The sequence below is a fragment of the Quercus suber genome, unplaced genomic scaffold (genome assembly GCF_002906115.3).
Source record: "Quercus suber isolate HL8 unplaced genomic scaffold, Cork oak 2.0 scaffold_191, whole genome shotgun sequence".
Classification (NCBI taxonomy): Eukaryota; Viridiplantae; Streptophyta; class Magnoliopsida; order Fagales; family Fagaceae; genus Quercus; species Quercus suber.
This window is the reverse complement of record NW_027069649.1, coordinates 896,678-919,495: the sequence shown is the minus strand read 5'-3', so window position 1 is coordinate 919,495 and position 22,818 is coordinate 896,678. Positions and strand designations below refer to the sequence as shown.

Here is a 22,818-nt window from a genome sequence, read left to right as displayed (position 1 = left end):
TTGTTTTTTTTTTTTTTTTTTTTTTTTTTTTTTTTTTTTTTTTTTTTTTTTTTTTTTTTTTTTTTTTTTTTTTTTTTTTTTTAATTTCTGGGTTTGTGTTCTTCTTGGATCTGAGTTTGTGTTCTTGTTAAGACACACTTAGATCTTAAGTCCTATTATTTTTAGTTTTTAATTCTGTTTTTAATTTTTTTTATTTAGTTAAAATTAATAAATTAATTTTTTTAATTTAAATGTTCACGTGGCATTTTTTATTATTAATTTAAGCCACGTGGACATTAATTAGGTATTATTTATTCTGCCGTTTGCCACGTCAACTTTTTCTGTTTCTGATGTAACGGCAAGGATTAAAACGGAAGCGTTTTTCAGAATAGGGACTAAAAGCGGTAAAAATAAAATTTAGGGACTAAAATGAGAATAGCCTAAAAATGTAGGGACTAAAATGTGTTTTTCGCCTTAATTATATAGTATGGATGCCCAACAAGTTTCTTTAAGACTTGAATTTCTCTTACTTTGAAATCACAATGTTAGAGCGTTGCACACATTTCTTACCACCAATTATCTTGTGTGGTGGTAATACTGAGATTTGTGTTACTATTGCAGGCATTATTTGTTAAGCTGCAGCAGTTGGCTACTGTGGCTGGAGATGTGTTACTTGGGAGAGATAAACTACAGAAAATTTTGCTAGCTAGGCTAACAGAGACAGTTGTAATGTGGTTGTCTGATGAACAAGAATTTTGGGGGGTGTTTGAGGATGATTCAATCCCTATTCAGCCAGTTGGGTTGCAGCAGGTACTTGTTTCCATCCAAACTGTACTTGTTTCCAATCAAAATATATACATTAAAAATAGAAATTAAATGTTCTCATTAGTTAGAATTTCATCCAAAAGCCTCCTAATTAAGTTTTTGTTTTAGTTCTAAGTTCTGTAGTTTTCAATTATTCTTATTTAAGGGAGGGCTGGCAATCTTTGGATGAGGTAGTGTGAGTATTTTCTATCAATGTTTCTGGTGCTCCAGGAAATGTCTACAGGCCCATTGATTCATTATATTGTTAAGATATATCTTCTAGAATTAGCTTTGTTATTACACCTCTCTCTCTCTCTCTCTCTAGGTCTGAGTTGAATTTGTCTTGGCAGTTAATTCTTGATATGCACTTCACTGTTGAAATTGCACGTTTTGCTGGCTACCCATCTCGGCATGTGCACCAGATTGCATCAGCCATTATTGCTCGTGCAATCAGGACCTTTTCTACTAGAGGCATAGATCCGCAAAGGTAATGCATGCTCTCTCTTTCCAATGTCCCTTTCCTTTTACCACCCTTGTTTCACTAGAACCTAAAACTGCCATGTCTCACCAGTGCACTCCCTGAGGATGAATGGTTTGTTGAAACTGCGAAGTTGGCAATAAGTAAACTACTATCAGCTGAATCTGGGTCAGAAACATATGAAGTTGATGAAGACCACATTATGCTGCCTGACGAAGTTGTCACAGATTCGGATTACTCTGCTTCTTCCATCTCAACGGTGGAATCTTTTGAGTCTTTTGCTTCTGCAAGTATGGGTGAACTTGATAGCCCTATGTTCACTGATCCTGAGAACTGAGAGTTTCTCTTGTCGTTTGGGCAAAAAGAAAGAGTGGAGTCAAGTATTGAGCTGTGACCTTCACTCCAAACATCTTTAAGAAGGCTTCAGATTCATACATGTCAGAAGATGGATCTTTCTAGATCAAGATTTTGACACCCTGGATTTGGGTTACAATATACTCCCAATGTGTTGTAGGAAATATGTTCATTAATATTGCACTTGGTAATATTTACATCTATCCTATATTAATCATTGATAATCTCAAATTGTTATATAAAAGTAGGATTATGCATTTCTCCCTATTTGAGTATTTCAATTTGTCTACATCAAATATCATTCTTTAAATCATCTTTCATATTTTTTTGGTGAAGCTACTGAATATGCCAACAAAATCTAAAAAGATGTGGGTGAGGCTGGATGTAGATGGGAATGGGTAATTTGGTTGACTCAGTTTGAGGAATGACCAGGGATTTTTTTTTTTTTTTTTTTTGGTGTGGCTAAAACACTATTTTGGTCACTACATTTTCGTATCAATCAATTTGGTTTATGTTATTTATAATTTACAGTTAATTTGGTTCATGCTATTAACTCATTAATGGAAAAAGCCTACACACTTTAAACCTACGTGACAACTAAAATAATAATATTATATGTCACATCATCTGGAAAAATTTTGATGTATCTGTTTTAAAGAAAAAGAAAAAGAAAAAAAAGAAAAAGAAAAAGAAGAAGATCTAGGAAGAATGTGAACCCAGAAAAATTCAACCCAAATCCACTTCCAGTGTATTCTTTAAGCAAATCCAAAAATAAAATCAAACAAAAATCAAATGGTTAAAAAGCAATTACGGCCCTATGAAGATTCTTGATGAGGGCCATAGACTTGCGTTTCAAACCCCTTTGAAACAATACAAATCAGACCCATTTGATTACTTTATGTTCTCATATATCCTTCTAGAACTTGACGTACTTATCAGTATATATGTCGATAAGAGCATCCAAATTGACTCCTTTTCAATTGTACATCTTGAACGTCCTCTTCTTAGATTGTCCCACTGTTGCCACAGCCACATCGATCTCAATGTCCACCTAAAACAAACATGTAGAGAGAGAGAGAGAGAGAGAGAGAGAGAGAGATTAGTGGTGGGATTTGCTTAAAGAATGTGTTGATGTTTGATTTTTGTGTTCTTTGCTGAACGTAATTGTGACCAAGGAATTGGAAAATGGACTTTCAGATTTCGTATATGCTATTGATTGATTGGTTTGGTGTTGAATGATGAGAGCTTTGTACTTGAAGAACTAGGATCTATGGATTTGGGTTTGATTTTTCTAGGTTTATGTTCTTCCCATAACTATTTTTTTTTCTTATAAAAATGATAAATCAAAATTTTCCAAGCGGTAATGATGTGGCATTTAATAATATTATTTTAGTTGTCATGTAAGCTTAAAGTATGCCAACAGTACATACAATTTGCCACATAGGCGTTTTTTTTTTCTTTTTTTTTTTTGATGTCTACATAGGCGTTTTTCATTAGTAAGTTAATAGCAGGGACCAAATTGATTGTCACAAAAATGTAGGAACCAAATTAACTTTGATCCCAAAATATAGGGACCAAAATGGTGTTTTCGGTCTTTTTTTTGGATCAATTAAATTCAACCACGTATATCTACCCAATACACATTATTTCTTTATTTTAAAAGAGAGAGAATGTGAAAGGATCGTGAGGCAGAGGATGCCATAATTTAAAATTAGAAGGGTAATTACATTCCCTTTCTTTGAAGTTTGGAGGAATGACATTCCATTTCAAACTTGAACGGAAAAAAAACACTCCTCCCTTGACGTTTGAAAAAAAATAACACTCCCATTTTTTGCTTTTATTAGGAAAAAAAAAATTCTAAATTTCTATAAAATTCTCTTTACCAAAGTTTAAACATTTTTTTTTGAGAATCTACCAGAGTTTAAACATGATTAGTAAAAACATAACTGAAAATTTTAGAATAATAAACAAAGTTTATCAAGCACCAAGATACTTACAACAACAAATCTCTCTTCAACTCGTTGAAAAACTAAAAAAAAAAAAAAAAGTTAGTCATACTAAATATTTTATCATACTTTATAATTAAATCTAAAAGATGATGATTTTGGAAATTAGCCCTTAAGCAAGGTTAGTACACAACATTTTTAATATTAATTTAATAGAGTTTGACCAACATTAATGGTATGTTTGGATGATTAAAAAAGGAGGGGGAGTAGAGTAGAGGGAGGGAGAGTAATGCAATTACCTTATTTGGAAGTTTTTTAAAGAATGAGGGGGAGGGGTTTGGAGGAGTTTGGAGGGGTTTGGACTCCCTCTAGCCCCCCAATTTTAATTCCTCCAAATTTGAGAGATTTGGAGGGGGAATAGAGTACAAAACTATTGATCAAGTAAATTACCTAATTTACCCTTATTATATTAACAAAATTACACAAGGGAAAGGACTAATTACTCCCTTCCCCCTTACTAATTTTAAAAACATCCAAATGAGGTGGAGGTGAATCATTCTCCTCTACTCTCCTCCCCACTACTCCCCTTCCCTCTACTCCCCTCTACTCTCCTCTCTCTCTAAACTTCCAAACAAGCCATTATAGAGTGGTGTATTATTTTCTAAAACTTCAAAGAAGTGAAGTATAATTACCCAAAATAAAAATAAATTTCTTAAGTTTTCTAGAAAAAAAAAAAAATATCATTTATCTTTTTGCTTTGAATTAAATTGTGTGTGCCTTTTTTTTTTTTAAGAGTTTCAACTTATGGTGCCTACTTTTGAAGATAATTATAATTATTTATCGTCAAACTAAGATACTAATCAGTTTTTTGTGTAGGTGAGAATTGAACCTCATATCTCTTATATAATCATCAGAAACTTTTTGAATTGAGTTGATTGAAACCCATTAATTTTGTGCCTTAGATGGGTCCCTTTCCTTATCATATTAGAGTAAATATTAAATAACACTTTATTGTTTATTAGAAGCTTATTTTGGAGAGAAGATAGGGTGAGAGCCAGCCGACCCTGTCTCCCGCTTAGAAAGTAGAGTATGGAATAGCAGAAGAAGAGAAGTGAAAGAGTTGAGTTGAGACAAAATGGAAATGGAAACGCAAACGGAGATCAATCTGAGTGTGAAAGAAGAAGAAGAAGAAGGGTTGAAGATTGAGGATCTGAGCGGTAAGGTCCATCAACTCCCTTGCTCCGTCAAGTACAATGGGCCTTCCTCCGTTTCCCAATATTTCAAACCAAAGCCCACACCAACCACCGGGATTCAAGAGTCCTTTTTCCGAGGAAGAAACTTGCTCGGAACTACTCTTCCAATTCCACACCCCTATTCTGGTTAGTACTCACTCTCTCTTTTTTTTTTTCCCTAGTTTACAGACTTTATACATTACACTCATTTCATCATCTATGTTTCCTTAGTTCCTTATGGTAATAATGCCTCAGTCATCATCATCATCAATGACTCCACCCACTGTAAGCCTCTAATTTGGGCCTACTAATACCGTGTGAAAATAGAAATTGAAGAAAATCAATTAATGTAAAGGAGGGAATCGACATGTTCATCCTACGTCTTTACTATTAAGCTTTGTGTATTACAGTGAATCCATTAATGGGTATTTATATTAGGCTAAATCCTTCTTTTTGATAGGTAATAAAAACTTTTATTCAAAAATGCTGTGCATCATGTTCACGATGGTGAACATTTTGATCAAGAAAAAATACAGCAGGTTCAAAAACTTAATCTAATAGTGTAAGAATTCAGAAATTGAAATACAATTTGTAAAACCCCAAACACGTGCGCCCATTGAAACAAAGTACCAACGAGAAGAGCTTTTAAAAGATCTAAGGTTCTCTCATTGTCTTCAAAGATGTGTGTATAACGTTCCGTCCAAACTAGCCACGTTAAACATGTTGGGACCGTATTCCATATGGTTGATAGATGCTTTCCAAACCAGTTTCTCCAAGCAAAGTGGAGAGAGCTAACTATCTTCGGCAATACCCAATGGATCCCGAATACCTCGAAAATTGCACTCCATAATGCATGAGAAAACTTATAGTGGAGTAGAAGATGATCCACAGTTTCCCCATCACAATAACATAAACAACACTTGTTAACCAAGGATTGACCTCTCTTAATTAGATTATCAATAGTGAATATCCCATCCCTAGTTGCTGTCCATAAAAAGAAAGACACCCGTTTAGGCACCTTTGCACACCAAATACACTCCCAAGGAAAAACCTCATTGAGAGGACTAGACAACAACTTATAGTAAGAGTGCACGTCAAACACCCCCTTCTTAGTCAACTTCCAGGTCAAAGTATCATCCCCCTCACCCCTCGGTATAGAGGAATACAGAAACTCAATGAAAGAACAAACATTTTCTTGCTACCAATCCTCTAGAGCTTGACGAAATTGAAAATTCCAGCTCCTACTTCCCTCTTCTAAGGCAGATACAATGAGGTCAAAAATCCAAGCCTCTTTAGACCAAGAACGTGTAAACAAATCAGGAAAAAGGTCCTTAAAAGGAGTAATCCCACACCAAGGATCATGCTAGAAACTAATACAATGACCCTCCCCCACATTATACACTTCCTATCCAAAGAACTTCTCTGTTCCTTCTCTAATGCTCTTCCACCTTCCACACCAATGAGAACCTCTTACAATTCTAGTGCACCAGCCTCCTCTAGCCTCACTATACTCGGTTGCAATAACTTGACGCCATAACCTGTTACTTTCCTTCCCAAAACGCCATAACCACTTACCAAGCAAAGCTTAGTTAAACTAGTGTTGTTAAAAGCGCACTTAAGCTCAAAGCTCAAAGCTCCAAGGCTCCAGTGCTTTTTGCCTCAAAAGCTAAGCTCATTCAAAGAAGCACGCTTTAGGCAGCGAAAAACCTCTAAAAAATATAAAAAGGTTTTTTTTTTTTTTTTTTTTTCCAAAACTAAAGCTAAAGCGATTGGATCTTGACATATTGATTTTGTATATTTTTAGTGTAAATTACTTATCAAAAAAAAAAAAAAAAAATTGGGTATAACTTGTCCTAAAACCCAACCCACAACCTCCCAGATCTTCTCTATTTTTATTTTTTCTCCTTGAAACAGTAACCCACCTAGCTCCTTGGTACCAATTACCATGTTGCAATGTCCTCATATTCTTAGCTCATTCATGAAAAAAAAAAAAGTGTGATATAATATATGTGGTAATTGTTTAGTTACTTTAGTGGTTGATTTTGAACATAGCAAACTAATTCTTCCAGAGTTATAGTCATTAAGTGATTAAATTATTAGCTAATATTACTAATTAGTCATAGGGCATTATAGATATAGGAGATTTAAGAAAGGATATTACATGGAAATACTAATATCTAGCTTATCCAAAAAAATAAAATGACTTGAGTTGCAATTTTTGTGTTAAAATTGCAAGAGTAGGGAATATCTAAATGTTATATGAATTATATAAAAAGTTTTATTTCAATTTATATGATAATTTGATCATTTGATTGTTGCATTTCTCATTAATAATAATTTTTAAATTTTTTAAATTATTTTTGAAAAATGTGCGCTTCACTTCAATCAGGTGCACGCTTGCGCTTTGTGCCTAGGCCCCAAGAGCCCTTTGCGCTTAAGTGTGCCCCTCGCTTTTACCAACACTAGGTTAAACAACCCAACCCCCCAGATCCCCAAACCACCATCCTCCACAAGCAAACAAACCTTCTCCCAAGCAACCAACGAATATTTAAAAACATCCTCAGAGGCTCCCCAAAGGAAATTCCTCTGAATCCTTTCTAGTTTAGTTGCCACCGCTTGGGGAATAGTAAACAAGGATGAAATATAGGTGGGAAGACTAGACAGGGTACTCTTTAATAAAGTAAGCCTGCCACCTTTTAACAGATATAGTCGTTTCCAGCCAGAGAGCTATCTCTCCATCTTTTCTATAATAGGTTCCATATTGATGAATCCTTATAATGAGCCCTAACCAGCATGCCCAAATAAGTCATGGGAAAGCTACCCACCTTGCAGCATAAAACATGGACCAAGACATTCACATTCCTAACATCACCCACTGGCACAATCTCACTCTTACCACCATTGACTCTCAAGCCCATAATAGCTTCAAAAAAACTAATACCATCCAAATGTTTAATAATTGTTCTCTGGAAGCATCACAAAACAAAATAATGTCATCAGCAAAAAGAAGATGAGAAACTTTCAAACCTCCTTGTCTATAAGACCTTGCCTGAAAACCACAAAGAAAACCACCATCTTCCGTTCTCTTCAAAAATCTACTCAACACCTCCATAATCAAGAGAAATAACAATGGAGACAAGGGATTAGCTTGGCCAATACCACGAGAACTAACAAAAAAAAACTCACAGGAGACCTGTTCACCAGTATTGAGAATCTGACTGTAGAAATACAGGCCCTAATCCATCTCCCCCACCTCGCCCCAAAACCCATCCTCAGAGTTGTGATACAAATAGTATTAGGATTTCTTTAATTGCACACCAAGTAAGATTGGACTTGGGATTTGGCTAAGATTAGGGCATTGATATCTTTAAAGAGGCCTTTTCCTTTGAAAAACTCTTTAACTGTGACTAATACTAGAATATCATATACCTCAAAAAAAAAAAAAAGCATTTGCCATTTGCCATCTTGTCTCGAACTAATGCCTACACTGTTCAGTGTTGACACCCTCTTCTCTTCTATGATTGCCCCACTCCATATTGCACAAGATAAACAGTTTGGACCTTTCCAGGGACAGCGGCTCATTTCATTGCACCCTTGACACTGTCATGCTGTTTACTCATTTTCACTCAACATTTTAGAGGATAAGCTGCTTTGCTGTTACATTTAGGCTTCGCATTATACGGTTATATTAAGTAGAACAAGGGTAAAAGAAATTCTGATGATGACTCTCCAATATGGAGAACTACAATTTAATAACATAGTTATAAAGCTAGACTCTCAATAAAATTTACAATTAGTTATTGCTATACTCCCATCAATCTATCCTATGTGGTAGCTTGTATTGTATTGTCTCTTCACACCTTAGCCTAGTCAAAGCTCTTGCCTCACTAAGCTTCTTACCCTTGGTGTAGCTCCGAAGTAGATTACGTAAAATTTACATCAGTTTTTTAAGATTTGTTTTGCTTGGCTTGATTTATATGATTAATTTACATGGTTTGCTACTCCCCTACCTGTTTTTGCTGTCCTTGATGGCCCTCCTAAGTTATATTGGATTTTACATTGTTCTTTATAAAAGAGTTCCTCTTGTCTAATTAGTTAGTCTTCTGCAGGCTTTGTCATAGGAAAGAAGAGTTTTGTCAAGAGAAAAGCTTCTGATATGTCTGAAGAGAAAAACTCAAGCTGCTGGGAGGTGAAGGCCAAATTTCAAAATCTAACATATTGGAATCATGACACCCTCCCTTCACATGATGATGCTTTTTCCCGTTCTTTTCACTGGCTCTCTGTTGCCGAAGCAGTAAGTTTTTGCTTCATCACTGTTGTTCATAAACACAAAACTTGGTACACAAACAAGAGCAATGCCAAGGACACAAATTTTTTTCACAAATTGTTAAGGTAGTGAGTTGTGATTGAAGTAACACCACCTTCACATGGGTCCACCAATGATATCACTTTTGTCATGCACCAATCACAATAGACAATGTCAATAGTTGTGGAAAATGTTGTCCCTAGACTTGTTGCAAAAATAATTCCGTGTGTCGTCTACTGTTATTTGAGTGTTGTATGAAAAATGAGACATATTTGACACAGAAAACAGTTGTGCTTATGAACAAAAATTCTTCATGTATGCTAACTAAACAAACTCGAAGTTTATATCTGTGGGAACAAATATGATACTTGGGTCAATTTTGACTGCCATTTTAATCTCGCTATAGAATTTTGAGCTGGGCTAAATAAGTGGTGAACTGATAAGTTAATTGGATTATTTGAGTGATATGTTAATTCTGTTCCTAGGTAGAGAATGATAGTAAGGGCCTGGTTATTATTTCTGTCAAGTTGAGGCCATCAGCTAAATCATATTCATTATTTTTGCTATTAGTTTAGGTTGGAAATAGGTCAGGGTTATCTCAGTTAAATTCACATAAGTGTGTTTGGGAAACTTTTTTTTGTGACAGCTGTCTCATATCAAGCTGGAATTAATTTGTCTGCAGTTAATTGAATTCCTAAATGTTGTTAACTAGGAATTTATGCAGATGTCTGTGTATAAGATACAATTCTGCAATCTCTTATATTAATAATTCCAGAGAATCTGGAGAGAACATTTGATCAGTTACAAGAGCTCAGCCGAAATACTCTTTCTGAATGGGCTAAGTGCTGGGGTTATTCAAACTGTTCTTCTGCTTTGGAGTTCTTTTCTACCCTTAGTAGTGCCACTTAAGTTGCTTCTCGTATTCTGTTTTCAGTTGTTTTTGTTTGCTGTTTTTATGTGTTCACCATCATGAACACTTGTAATGGCTGTTTGCGTTTTTCTTGTTGAATAAAAGTCTTATTACTTATCAAAATAAAATAATAATAATTCCATGAATTTTATGAATCTTTTCCTACCTTCTATGATTATTTTGTGGTTAATAGTTAATACCATTAACTTTAGTTGACATTAACCGAGTAAAAGGGTTTCACAGGCTCTTCCAGCTACCTTACTTAAAATTTTGTGCATGAATGCAGCTGCACAAGCCAGTGACTGCTGAAGATTTGGTTTCTGCATCTATGGCTCTCAAGAAAATGGATTGAACGATAATTGCAGGGAGTGATTTGTCATCTTCAGCCACTGTTTGTGTAATACTTATTCTAAATCAGTTTCTTCTATTGAAATTAAGTAATTACTCATCTCTCTAAATCTATCTGCCTCTTTTTCTGTCAATCTCTGCCTATTGTCTATCCATATACCTGCTCAATGTGTATTGAGATGTCTATGTGTTTGTGCATGCAGTAAATTTGCTATGTTTATCTTCATAGGTTTCAATCTAACAAGTTTCCAATTGGTATAGGATTTATAGCTCATCATTTTCATTCCAAAGAAAGCCCAATCAAGTCTTTCACTAGCATTTTCTCCATAAAAGATTTTGCAATTTTCAAGAAAAAATAATATGATGCTCCAATATATGTGCCTGTAGCAAAAATTTTCTCAAACCTCCCCTCTACTTTCTCCTTTCTGGATTGGGCCTGTCAGTTTATGACTGGTGAATTTCTGATTTACCATTCTACCTAAAAGATTTAAATGATTCTTCCAAAGATCTAAAGACTCACACCCAACAGCATGTTAAAAAAAAAAAAAAAAAAAACTTCTAATAGGATCAAGCTAAGCCTTGTCCTCACATTCTATGAAAAGAAACTACATAACCATTTGAGATGCACCCAAATATCTTTTTAATCAATAATAGATGGTAGAAGTTGTTCTTAGTGCGAAATTCCAAAAGAAAATATAGGTCCAGTCCAAACTTGGGTTGATTAACTGGCTTTCAAAGAGCTGGCAAAATTATACTTGGGAGTAACTCAACCTTGATCTCATACATGCAAAATAGCATGGATGTTGGACCTTCAAATGGGCCTCTGTCAGTTAAACACTACAGGAAGGACATAGGATTGTATTCCCAGCTCTAAGAATTTGCTTTGTCCTTTATAAGAATCAGGGTTTTAAGTGATGATCACCTTCTACTAACTTAAAGCCTGTATGCTTCCATCAGGATTCAGGTTATCAATCTTGGGATAGTCCTCATAGTATTGTTTCCACTTTCCAGCAAGTTGATTGGTGATGCCTCTACCTCCAAACATATTGAGAAAAATGTCAGGGTTGGCTCCTGCATAATTATTATTGTTGGTTGAAGTTCTTTCATACTTAACCTTGATTCGGGGGATTGAGACACGAGGGGAAGACATCATATTTTGTGTTAGGTGGTTGAACCTTGTAAAGACTTGGATGTGTATACTTTATCAGTGACACTTGATTCGGGGGTGCTTGAGGCATGGAGGGAAGACATCAAATTTTGTGTCAAGTGCTTGAACCTTGGAAAGAGTTGATGTGTATGTATATTAGTATGCTTCTCATAAGTGGAAAGCATTTTTGTTTGCTTGAGAACTGAACGTAAATGTTCAATTTCCTCTTCCTTGACTGTCTCTGAAAAATTTTGTTCACTCATTCATTAATCCAAAAGTCAACTTTTCCAGTTAATTTTGGTTATGTATTGTACCAGTGTAGCTTTCTCTATACTTCCACCATATGTAGAAGTTGCTGCTTGTCATTCCTGGAATTTCACCATTTATACATTGAGTTCATTATACAGCTGGTTCAAGGCTTGGTCCTAATTAAATGGTTGGCAAGAAAACATATGCTAAACATTTACTTCCAAGTACTTGGCTATGTGCTATTGATTTACTACAAATTTTGAATGGCTTTGGATTATCCTCAAGTGAGAGAACAACAAAAAGGGTCCTATTAGATCATTTGTGCGTTTGAGTTAGGTTTCACATCATGGGATGGTCCATATGCATTTATGGTAAACAATTATATCGTTCATATGACCATCCAAATGGAAATGGACCTTGCCATTGCCATTTGAATCCCAACTTGTAAAATCTAAATCCATGCAAGTCACTTTTGTTTATACTGTCTTATAGTGGACCCAGAAGATGGGTTTTTGAAAAGCAAATTGGTTGGATCGATAGCAGGCTGTGTCTGTGTGCGGGGGAGGTGGATTTCGGTCCCAGACTGATCTTGCCGGTGGTGCGGCACGAATCAATCACACAAAAAGTGGGTGGGAATGCTTCAAGTGGTGTAGGAATTGAATACGTGTTTGGCTTTGAATTTTGATAGTTCATTCATTTTTTTCACGGGACATGTGAATATTTTCATATTTTTTGGTTCTCTAAAGCTTTTTACAAATTCGAATTTGGAATTGGTTTTGAATCTAATAGGTGTTTGACCTACTGTTCTGTTCTTTTCGTTTTTCTTTTCCCTTTGGTAATCCAAATGTTCATATCTCATAGAAATGTGTTCTTTGGTTTAAATTCTTCGTAAGTTTGCAATATTTCTTTGTCTGGACTCACTTTCCGTCGACTTTAGTGATCTATGAGCATTATTATTAAAAAAATTTGTTTTTGTTTTTGTTTTTCCTTCTGTTGCCCAACTCATCATTAATTAGTACATCCCAAAATAAACATAACAGGGCGGGGATAGAGGAGAATATGAAGGTAGTGACATAAAATTAGATTCCACACAATTCTCTGAGCTGCTGAATCTCTAGTATGCTTGGCCGAAAGAGATAGAAAGCAATGGGAATAAAACCTTTTCCATTCAGCTTTTAGGCCGTCCATGGGTGCAAAGTAGTGGCTAGTTGGATTGACCTGAAGTGCCAAACTTTAAGATAAGGTTTAAAATTCTTGTAAATTGGAAAAAGAAGTTTAAATTTAGGTATGTGACGTATGTCAATTAATTGGTGTTATTCTTATTAAGATATACTGGATTTGAATTTGAGATCATCTTCTAGGTAATGGGATCTGTAGGGTTTAAGATATCCTTGTCAAAAAATGGGGGGAAAAACTCTAAATTATTTTAGCATATACAACACACTACTACTGCTACTACTACTTTAAGGGGCTTCCTTTGTTTGAGATCCTCAATTTTGATGCTCAAAATATCCTCAAATTTACCAGTTTGTAAAGCTTAAATAATAAGGTTATATGTAAAATTATTAATTTAAAAACTCCTAAATTATAACTCCCACCTAAAACATAGCCTACAAAATAGGATAACTCCCCATTGGTTTTCAAACTCAATATTTAGAAAATTGAATTGCTCCAACTCTCCTATATTCCTTCAGTCACTCACATTTTCAATTTTTTTTTTGGCACTTTATCAAGACTTACCTTTTTCTTTTTAATTTTTGATTTCCCTTGCTCTCTATTCTCACTACGCTTAATTTGAATTTTTTTTTTTTTCACCTCAAATGCATAATATGATTAAACATACACTTAAATCTCAAATAGAAAGTCAAAAGACTACATCCAATGAAGCTAGTGTATATATATATATATGTGTGTGCGCGTGTGTGTGTCTATTATATACAAACATTACGTTACTCTATGCCACATCGCATTTTTGGTTAATGACTTTATATGATTTGAATTAGAAAGCTTTTGAAAGAATGGAATGGAATTTAATTTTAAAGTTTTGAAAGTGGGAAAATTATTGAATACTCCGGAAGTACCATAAATTTGTACTTCCCTTTCTTACATGAATTGTGGATCCCACCATAAATTTAATTACTAGGGCCCACAGTTATGTGAGAGAAGGGAGTATGCATTTAACTATATCTTGCTTAAGTGTTTAACTTGTGATTGATTTACAATAATTTACATAATCAGTTTTTGGTATAGGCAGGGATTGAACTCTAGATCTCTTATTCAACTATAAAAATTTTTACTAATTGAACTAACTGAAATGCACAATAAAATACCTAACCTACAGATTTAATAATATTACCAGAAATCGTATATTTGAATGGGCATGAAAAACATGTTTGCCACACAAGTGTACGGCATATTTCCTTCCTTAATGAAAGGCCAATAACCAGCAAAGTAATTATTCTCTTTTCGTCTAGATAATAGAGTATTTTATTTCTCCACCACCTTTTTATTTTTATTTTTTGGGAACATTGTTGAAGACAACTTGTACATCTATATTCCGTAACAGGACAAGGGTGGCTGTCTTATTTGCTATGTCGCGACCAAATAGAGAAGGAATCGCACACAGAGATGAAAAGAGGAAAAGTGTTTTTCTTTTATTCTTAAAAAAAAAAAATAAATAAAATAAATATATAGAAAAAGTGAAAAGAGATTGGATTCCACAATGCAACTTAAGTGGAAACCAACAACAAAGAACAAGTTCTTTACGTGTTCTAATATTTACCCACTTTTATTCCATGGCCCAGCACAATTCGGCTGAAGATTACACCTCACCAAGGAAAACTTATTTGTTTAAATATTTCAAAAAAAAAAAAAAATATATATATATATATATATATTATATACGTTAAAAAACTCATTCATAAAAGGATTTGAGCAATAGCCACCTGCGGCTCTAGAATCATTTTTTAGAGGGGTTAATTATAAGAAATATAAATTTTAAAAAATCTAAACATATGGGAACTTGAATATATCAACATCACTTAAAAAAAAGTTAAAAAAATATTTAAATATATGAAGTTTTACAATTGCTTTTTACGAAGTTTCATATTTTGAAATCGTTGCATGATATCTTTATTATCATTCATACGAGCTAATCTCTTTCAGTGTATACAATCAATCAATCATTCATCCACCGATCTTCTATGTGATTGATTTATTTTGAATTTGTTATGATTTAAATGAGTTTTTTCTAAGGTTTAAGATTAACAAATTAACATTTACTTTTGTTGTTGGGCTTATTATTATTATTATTTCTCAAAATTTAGATCAAATTAGTTTTTTTTTTTTTTTTTTTTTTTTTTTTTTTTTTTTTTTTTGTGTGCGGGTTTAAAAAGGCCAAGATATTACTAAGAGAATCATATTCAAGCTTATTTTAATTAGACTTAAAGAAAATTAGGTCAAAGTGTTCAAACTTTTATTTTAGGGGAGAAAAAAAATTATAGGGCTTCAAATGGGGCACCGTCTCTTGTAATTGCTCAATAATAATAATATTGTTTGTAATATTTCATATTTGCGGTTTGAATATTATATCTCCCTCACCAACTATCTACCTCTTTTTTTTTCTTTTTTTTTAAATAACTTAAAAATCCATAAAAAGTACTTATGTGCTTGATTCAAGTTATACTAAATATGGAAGTTATACAATTTAATAATTTTATATTAAATTAACTTTATTTAATTCAAGCCATTTTTTAACTATTTTTTATGCTAATTATTTAGATCGAGTTATTTATTATTCAATCCATAAAAATTCATAATATATTAAATAATAAACTCTAAAATTTTAAATCATATAACTTAAATGTAACACTTCTTTTTATATATATACACACATATATACTCACTTTTGAAGTACTTTTTTATTCTTTCTCTCTCCTTCCTTATTTCTTATGGTTGGAATGACTTGTGCTAATAATCTGAACATATGCTCTTTTTATGCAGCTAAGGCACCTTCATGTAATCACATTCACTCGATTCCTTTACTTTTCAAATATTTTCCCATTCACTTTACTTGTGGAAGGCAATAGGGTAATCTTTATTACTTAAGCAGGCATATTCTTCGTCTTTTTTATTATATAAAAAGCTCACTAGGGGTTTCATAACTCCTCAACCTCCATTCGCTAGACAAAACTATAAGAAGAAGAAGAAGAAAAGAAGAAAAGCACAAAGAAACTCACATTACTTACTACTTGATATATATCCAAATGGCTGCAAGTACAAACAAACCTCATTGGGATTCGCTTTCCACCGTGCAAGCGGAAACAAAGGTGAGCATTATTTTTTATGTTATAAACTTTCACATACTTAACACCCGTATAGATTAACCTACTATTGTGATTATAAGATTATTTAACAAGGATAAAATTTGGGTATAATTTTTTAAGTGCAGTAACATTAGAATTTTCAATTAAATTTAAATATATAAACAATATTGTTGTCCTTTCTTAGAACAAATAAATTCAATGTAACTGTGTTTGATTTTAATTAAGGAATATAATGTATTACACTTGATGAATTATACCTAAATTTTACCTATTAAACAAATATGTGTGCATGTGCGTGTTAGAATATTATTGTTACATACTTATATTTATTATAACTTTTTATGATTTTTTGCAATTCTATAACTTATTGTTGGATGAGTATTTAAAAAAATTCATCATTAGATTACGTTGTCTCTTCGTACTCTTATGTTTACAATACATCAAGATAATTAGAGAATTTAAACAATCTTATCTATGTTTGAATTTAAAGTTTTTTTTTTTCCCAAAATTATATAAAAAAAGAAAATGCCATTTTATAGATTGGATAGTAAATCATATCAAATTAATATAAAATTCAGCCATGATGTTAAATTTCTTTTATATGATAAATACTGAATGCAAATGGTAAATCAATGTTTATATTAATTACAGGATAATAAATATTACCTTTTCGTCCATTTACGAAATACTTCACCATATAAATATAAGTAAAAATAAATGACTTTACTTCCCTAATTTAAGTGAAATTTAAAACTTGTTTTCCTTCTTTAAATATATATATATATATATAATATTGAAGGGGTGGGGCTATTTGATCACAATTGCAAGTTTCCTTTTCTTTTACTCCTTAATTTAAAGACAATTGTGCCTCTTTTTTTATTATTATTATTTTTTATATATAAGATAGAAATTCTACTATAACCTAATCTAAGTGTATATGTATGTGAAAGCTCTCTCCTGAAAACTTGAACTCCAACCTTTCCTCTCACACCCCACAAACACTTATACTTGTGCCTTAAATACTTGATAACAAATCATATAATAAATGTACTCTACATGTTGTGGTTGCATTAAATAAATACCTTCTCCTGTTTTCTTTATGTAATGTAGACAATCCTTTTGCTCTTTTTCGTTTTATATATTTAAGATTTTTTATCCTGATTAACCTAAGATATTATATTTATGGCCTTTGTTAAATGTTTACTGCAGCTGTACAACATGATATGTTTGTATTTTTGTACATGTATGCTTTTATATGTTCAAGATTTTAACTTATATATTTTACTAGCTAAGACAATGTTTTTACACATACAGACAGAAAATGGCTTTGTGACGACTAAATATCCTCCAAAAAAACTCAATATCATATGGGGCAATGACAGTCGATATTGGCGCTTACCAACAGAGTAAATTTTAAAATTTTATACGCATGCATGTGTCATTTTTACTCAATATCATATGGGGCCATGACAATCAATACTGGCACTTACCAACAGAGTAAATTTTAAAATTTTATACGCATGCATGTATCATTTTTTTTTCCCTTTTCATTTCTAACAACACTCATGTTTAGTGTCAATATTTGTACACACATAAGAATGAGGCTTTTGTTTCGAAGTTAAGCACTTGGGTTCAAATCTAGATATAGTGCTTATAAGAAAAAGTAGAAAAATGTAATAAAAAAAAAGCTCGTGCTTTTGCTTTAACATTATTTATTATTGTCATGAGTCACAACTTAGGAGATTCCAAGTCAAAATACAATTAGGGTTTCTTATGACTGTTTATATGTTCTTGTTCTTAGTTTGATCAATCTAGTAAACATCTGATGTATAATTTGGTACATGTGTACGCATACAAAATATATGGTTATCCAATTCAACCCCCGTAATAAGAAGCATGACAGTTATATCATTGCATTTAATTAATTAATTTATCTTTTCTGGTATTGTTTTGTTTTGTAGCAATAATGGTAGTCCTGCAGAATTGATACAAGTGTCTTGGCTGGAGGTAACTGGTACATTCGACGGAGTAAAAGGCAAGAAGTATGAAATAGGGTTTGAAGTATCATTGACACCAGATGCATTTGGATGGAATGGATGCCATGTTTACGTGATGGCCAAGGTAGGAAAAAGGGGAAAATACTCTTGGAAAAGATCATCATTGGAGAATCCCAAGACAGGGAATTTTCAGATTCCTCTTGAAACTCTTGATATCAAAGTTGATGATAATGCCAATAATACTGACAACAAGATCTACTTCGGTATGTATGAAGTCTGGAGTGGGAAATGGAAGGGAGGTCTCAAAATTTACAACGCAATCATCAAAGAAGTTCCTGCAACTCCCTCTGCAACTCCCCCTGCAACTTGATAGAACATATATACTCTATTTATTGTTTGTGGTTTGTATTTCACTCAGAGTAAGTAAAGCACGAATGAGTGTCGAAATTAAATAAAGAGTGATGATCAGTGGGGCTTATATAAGCCCAAATCATAGACAATTACTACAATGTTATATGGGAAATAATGCAATAAAATTGCAACTAATATATGTACACGTACATGTTTTTGTGCTTTATGAAATAAATGAATGATTTGTATTTTTGGAGAAGAACATATATAAATTAATATTTCTGTGAACGTCAGCGTTTATGTATGATTAAGGGAGTCTTCCCTTTACATAATTCTAGATTAGCAATGTCCTTATGTTACATAATGGGCATAGAGAAGCACAACAATATATCAAAAGTCTAGTGACTCAATCGATTGATACTTTTTGGAATTTGTGAAGAAAATATCTAAAATTTAAATCCTCCCTCCCTGTTTTGTAATTATGTATTTTTTTTTTAAATATTATAAGTACTAATCAATTATTATACATTTCACACTTCAAACTTCATAGAAGACGCATTCCACCCATGCCTTATAAGGTTTTGGCCTAAGGATGAGTGTACCACTACACATGTGTGTAGTGGTACACTCATCCTTAGACCAAAACCTTATAAGGCATGGGTGGGAGGCATTTCTCCGCGATGTGGGATTAAACAAATCTTTGAGGACTAAGACTCAACGCTATTTTCAAAGAGAACAACATTGAGATGAAAGTCCTCCCACAATAAGGATGTAAGAGTATTATTTTCAAAAAAAGTTAAAATAAAACAAATAATAAAAATAAAATAAAATAAAAGAAGAAGGAAGAAAGAGTATTAATTTTAAAAAAAAAAATGTAGCACTATTTTCTTTCAGGAGTGATAAAAAATTGATCATAGATGAAAAATTCCTTATTACTTAATAATTAATTCTTCTTCATAATAGTTTGTGTAAATAAATTAATTATGGGAAAATTACATAAACAAATTCTATCTTTTGATATTAATTTTAAATTATATTTTAAAATGTCAAAGTGCGCACTTTGGATGCAAAGATGTTCTTGATATAGTTTTAAAGTTATTATTAAAATTTGAACATTTTACAAATATATATTAACCAAAATAACATAAATTATGTAAGTTTTACTTGGGTTCTGTCTATCTACCAAAAATCCTTTTGAATCTTAAGTAAAATTTTAAACATATTAAAAAGAACTTGGAAAACAAATTTTCATTTGTAAAAAAAAAAAACATAATACGTAAACACAATATAACCAATATGTTATCTCTTTTTTTAGGTTTTTCTGTATTAAAATATCACATAATAATATTCACAATGGTAGGCCTTTTATTTTCCCAATATATTGACTCATGTAGTATGTGTATGTGTGAGAAAGAAAGTTATAAATTTTTTCCCCTTAAGGTCAAATTCTTGCTAACAATGTTTTTTTTGTTTTTTCAACAAAAGATAAGATCCAATTAGCAAAGCCCTTCTATCAATCTTACATGAAATCCCGATTGTAATAAACTTGCCAAAAAATCAGTTGTGATGGCTTGGAATACCTATACGACAAACAAATCTTGATCTATTCAAGTATATATATATATATATATATATATTGGATGAGTTCAAGTAAAAAAAATGGCAGAAGAGTTTTCTAAATAAGTTTGTTTTGGATAAAAAGAGAGAGAATATAAGAGATTCGAACTAATCATTGCTTTATGAGACATACCCTGCCCTATCAAATGTGGTAGCTTAGATTCTACATTCTCCATCCCAAAAAAAGAAAAAAGGGCTTAGAGTCTACGTGACACACGTTTTAGCGTGTAATCGAGATCAGGCCATGACTAGAATCACGTTGCTAAGGAAAGAGAAATTTGGGTAGGACACAACTCTCAGTAATATTCGTTCGGGTGTGTTTGCTACTTTGCTTTACGCTTCTTTATTAAAGTACGAAAGAAACAATTATTCCCAGCAATATCGTACCAGTCACATGATAATATAGATATACATTGATAGTTTCGGAGAAGATAGATCAGAATAGTATATATCCTACTATCTTATCTACTTCCTAAACCCTTATACTACTTTCTACATGAACCATGTTTATGTCACAGATCTAGCTAGTTAACTAATATTTGGAAAGAGCTCATAATGCTCATGCAAAGCAAGACTGTTCAAAAGAGTTTTGGAGATCACTAGCAAAAACAAATCCTTATAGAAACATAAATTAATTAATATATAGCTAATAGCTTCCCTAAGTATAAAAATAATGAACCTCCTTTTGATTATTTTTTTAGTAATGAATTAGAAGAGGAAAAAGAGATGATGACATGCATTCATTAAGCATAATTAATTACATAAATATATCCATTTCTTTGCGTACATTTTATTGTATACCGTCTGCCTCTGCTAAGCTAGCTAGGACAAAAAACAATATATTTTAGGGACAATTTTTAGTTTATATTGTGCTATCAATATAAAATTTACACTATAAACTAAACAAATGTGTACAATATTATATATATTTGTAAAAAAAAATGTACACTATTGTATGCATTTGCATAAAATTAAGTGTAACATTATACACACTAGCTTGTAACTCCGTGCATATGCACGGATACATTTAAAAACAATCATAATTACATATATATAATTTAGAATCTAATTCGATCTAGACTTTTATGTTTTTTCATTTAATATACTTAAAAAATACACATTAAGATACATAGTATAATAATCTTACATATATAATTTAAATATTATTGATAGTCATTCTTATATATATATATATATATATTTTTTTTTTAACTCTTTAAAAAGTCTTGTAAGAATGTTATTAAGTAGAAAATGTAAATTGTTTTTAAATATTTTTATGTTCATTAATTCTAGACTCTTTGGATTTTGTACACAATAACTCATTTAAATAGATATTTATGATATAATCCCACATTTGATTCTAAAATTTTAAAAAAAAAAAATCATTCAAACTCTAAAATATAAAATCATTCAAACTCTCTCTCTTTCTCTAATCTATATCTATATATCTATATATATAATAATAGGTGAAGCAGAGAGAAACTCAAATAGAATTCCAAATTAGAGTTTCAATTTTGTGCCATGTGTCATTCCAATTGTTCAATTAGAATCTGAAATTGGAGTCCAATTTTACTATACACGTGTACAAAGAAAACAATCAGAAGAATGTAATATGATTTGGGGTTGTTTTCGAGAGAACCATTACTCTAATTCATTATTTTTATTTATTTTTACGTAGGTTCATTGTTCTCTTGGTTCAAACTTCAAAGTGCCTAGGGAACTATAATAGGAAGCCGAATATGGAAAGTGGCCATGGGAATTAAAAATAAATTTCAAAAAATTAATTAAAAATAAAAAATGAAAGAATATTGCAAGAGATGCACCACTTGGAAAAATTGAATTCTAATTAAAATTCATTGGATTTGGTAATGAGATGAGATGAAATTAATAACACATTAAACACTCATACTTTGGGAATCGATAATGCCAATCTAAATCCATTGAACTTGCTTCGTGATAATACAACTATCAAGGATGTATAAAAACATGCACAAATCCATCTCTCTATAAAAAGAGATTAGAGAAAATTTCTTTTATCAACCATGCAACTTCGAAAGTTTTTTCTTCACACAAATGCCCATCATGTTACAAAATGACCCATCGTAAAACTACAAAATGAGTACAACTCTAAGGGTTTTTTTTTTTTTTTTAATTTTAAATTTTTTAAGCTACGAAATTTTCAATCACCAATAAAGATTGAAGATTCAAAAGCGTGAATGACTATTTTGGATAAACATTGTCACCAAGGTTCATCTTTCTGTGTAATATTTCCATTTAGTTTTGATTATCTTAATTGATATAGTGATACGTTTGTGTGTATGCGCATACATTAAGTCAATATTAACATTTTTTGAAATCCTTTGGTCATTGCTTGATGATTGACTTCTCTTGCAGATATCAATCTTGCACGAAGATGGCTTTCAACCTATTTAGTGTGACCTTATTGAAAACAATATTTAGCACATGGGAAGAATATCCAATGTCAACCTTGTGAATTCTTAAACCTATTAATTAGTCCCCTTTATGGCAAACACCTCTCTCTTAGTAGCTTCATGGCTGCCAAATTAGTTTCATATTACTCTTTTTTGGCTTATAATTGTGCTACTTTTGAACATTTTTTCACTTAAGTTTGATTGCTGTGCCAAATGTCTCTAAAGTTTTATTTACTTAAGAACCAATTAATTGTATGGGCTTAATTACCCTTTAATTAGCCTTTCAATATACGCATGACTGCGACTGTAACTTGTATACTATATCAATCTATAATTTGATCAA

General features: G+C 32.2%; 3 protein-coding genes across 6 annotated transcripts in view; all 3 read left to right on the top strand.

The window, feature by feature from the left end:
• The window catches only part of LOC111993125 (exocyst complex component EXO84C), a gene marked incomplete in the record, with an annotated part of 8,594 nt that extends 6,712 nt beyond the window's left edge, over positions 1-1,882 (top strand). Inside the window, 2 exon segments of the mRNA XM_065778834.1 lie at positions 1,134-1,270; positions 1,355-1,882. Of these exon segments, the coding sequence (XP_065634906.1) occupies positions 1,134-1,270; positions 1,355-1,598 (381 nt within the window).
• Positions 1,883-4,569: 2,687 nt separating this feature from the next.
• Positions 4,570-11,799, top strand: LOC111993128 (uncharacterized). 3 transcript variants are annotated; one of them, XR_010631038.1, is made up of 4 exons: positions 4,572-4,940; positions 8,903-9,087; positions 10,296-10,446; positions 11,315-11,799. XR_010631038.1 is itself a non-coding variant. In XM_065778833.1 (3 exons), the coding sequence occupies exons 1-3, from the start codon at positions 4,697-4,699 to the stop codon at positions 10,316-10,318; spliced, it is 495 nt and encodes a 164-aa protein (XP_065634905.1). In that variant the 5' UTR covers positions 4,570-4,696; the 3' UTR covers positions 10,319-10,491. The 3 variants fall into 3 exon arrangements, 2 of the variants coding, with proteins under 2 accessions (XP_065634905.1, XP_023880764.1); XM_065778833.1 differs by lacking the exon at positions 11,315-11,799 and having other exon boundaries at positions 4,570-4,940; positions 10,253-10,491; XM_024024996.2 differs by lacking the exon at positions 11,315-11,799 and having other exon boundaries at positions 10,296-10,491.
• Positions 11,800-15,907: 4,108 nt separating this feature from the next.
• LOC111993124 (protein PHLOEM PROTEIN 2-LIKE A9) lies at positions 15,908-18,678 on the top strand. Of its 2 annotated transcripts, XM_024024992.2 has the most exons (3): positions 15,908-16,081; positions 17,393-17,484; positions 18,040-18,678. In XM_024024992.2, the coding sequence occupies exons 1-3, from the start codon at positions 16,019-16,021 to the stop codon at positions 18,443-18,445; spliced, it is 561 nt and encodes a 186-aa protein (XP_023880760.1). In that variant the 5' UTR covers positions 15,908-16,018; the 3' UTR covers positions 18,446-18,678. The 2 variants fall into 2 exon arrangements, with proteins under 2 accessions (XP_023880760.1, XP_065634904.1); XM_065778832.1 differs by lacking the exons at positions 15,908-16,081; positions 17,393-17,484 and adding an exon at positions 17,495-17,575.
• The last annotated feature ends 4,140 nt before the right edge of the window (positions 18,679-22,818 follow it).

Excerpts from the sequence above, each read along its gene's own strand:
- LOC111993128 (XM_065778833.1), top strand. The coding sequence starts at position 4,697 with ATGGAAATGGAAACGCAAACGGAGATCAATCTGAGTGTGAAAGAAGAA. Across the intron at positions 4,941-8,902 it reads AATTCCACACCCCTATTCTG|GCTTTGTCATAGGAAAGAAG; the intron begins GTTAGTACTCAC and ends AGTCTTCTGCAG. Across the intron at positions 9,088-10,252 it reads GGCTCTCTGTTGCCGAAGCA|GCTCTTCCAGCTACCTTACT; the intron begins GTAAGTTTTTGC and ends AGGGTTTCACAG.
- LOC111993124 (XM_024024992.2), top strand. The coding sequence starts at position 16,019 with ATGGCTGCAAGTACAAACAAACCTCATTGGGATTCGCTTTCCACCGTG. Across the intron at positions 16,082-17,392 it reads CCGTGCAAGCGGAAACAAAG|ACAGAAAATGGCTTTGTGAC; the intron begins GTGAGCATTATT and ends TTACACATACAG. Across the intron at positions 17,485-18,039 it reads TATTGGCGCTTACCAACAGA|CAATAATGGTAGTCCTGCAG; the intron begins GTAAATTTTAAA and ends TTTGTTTTGTAG.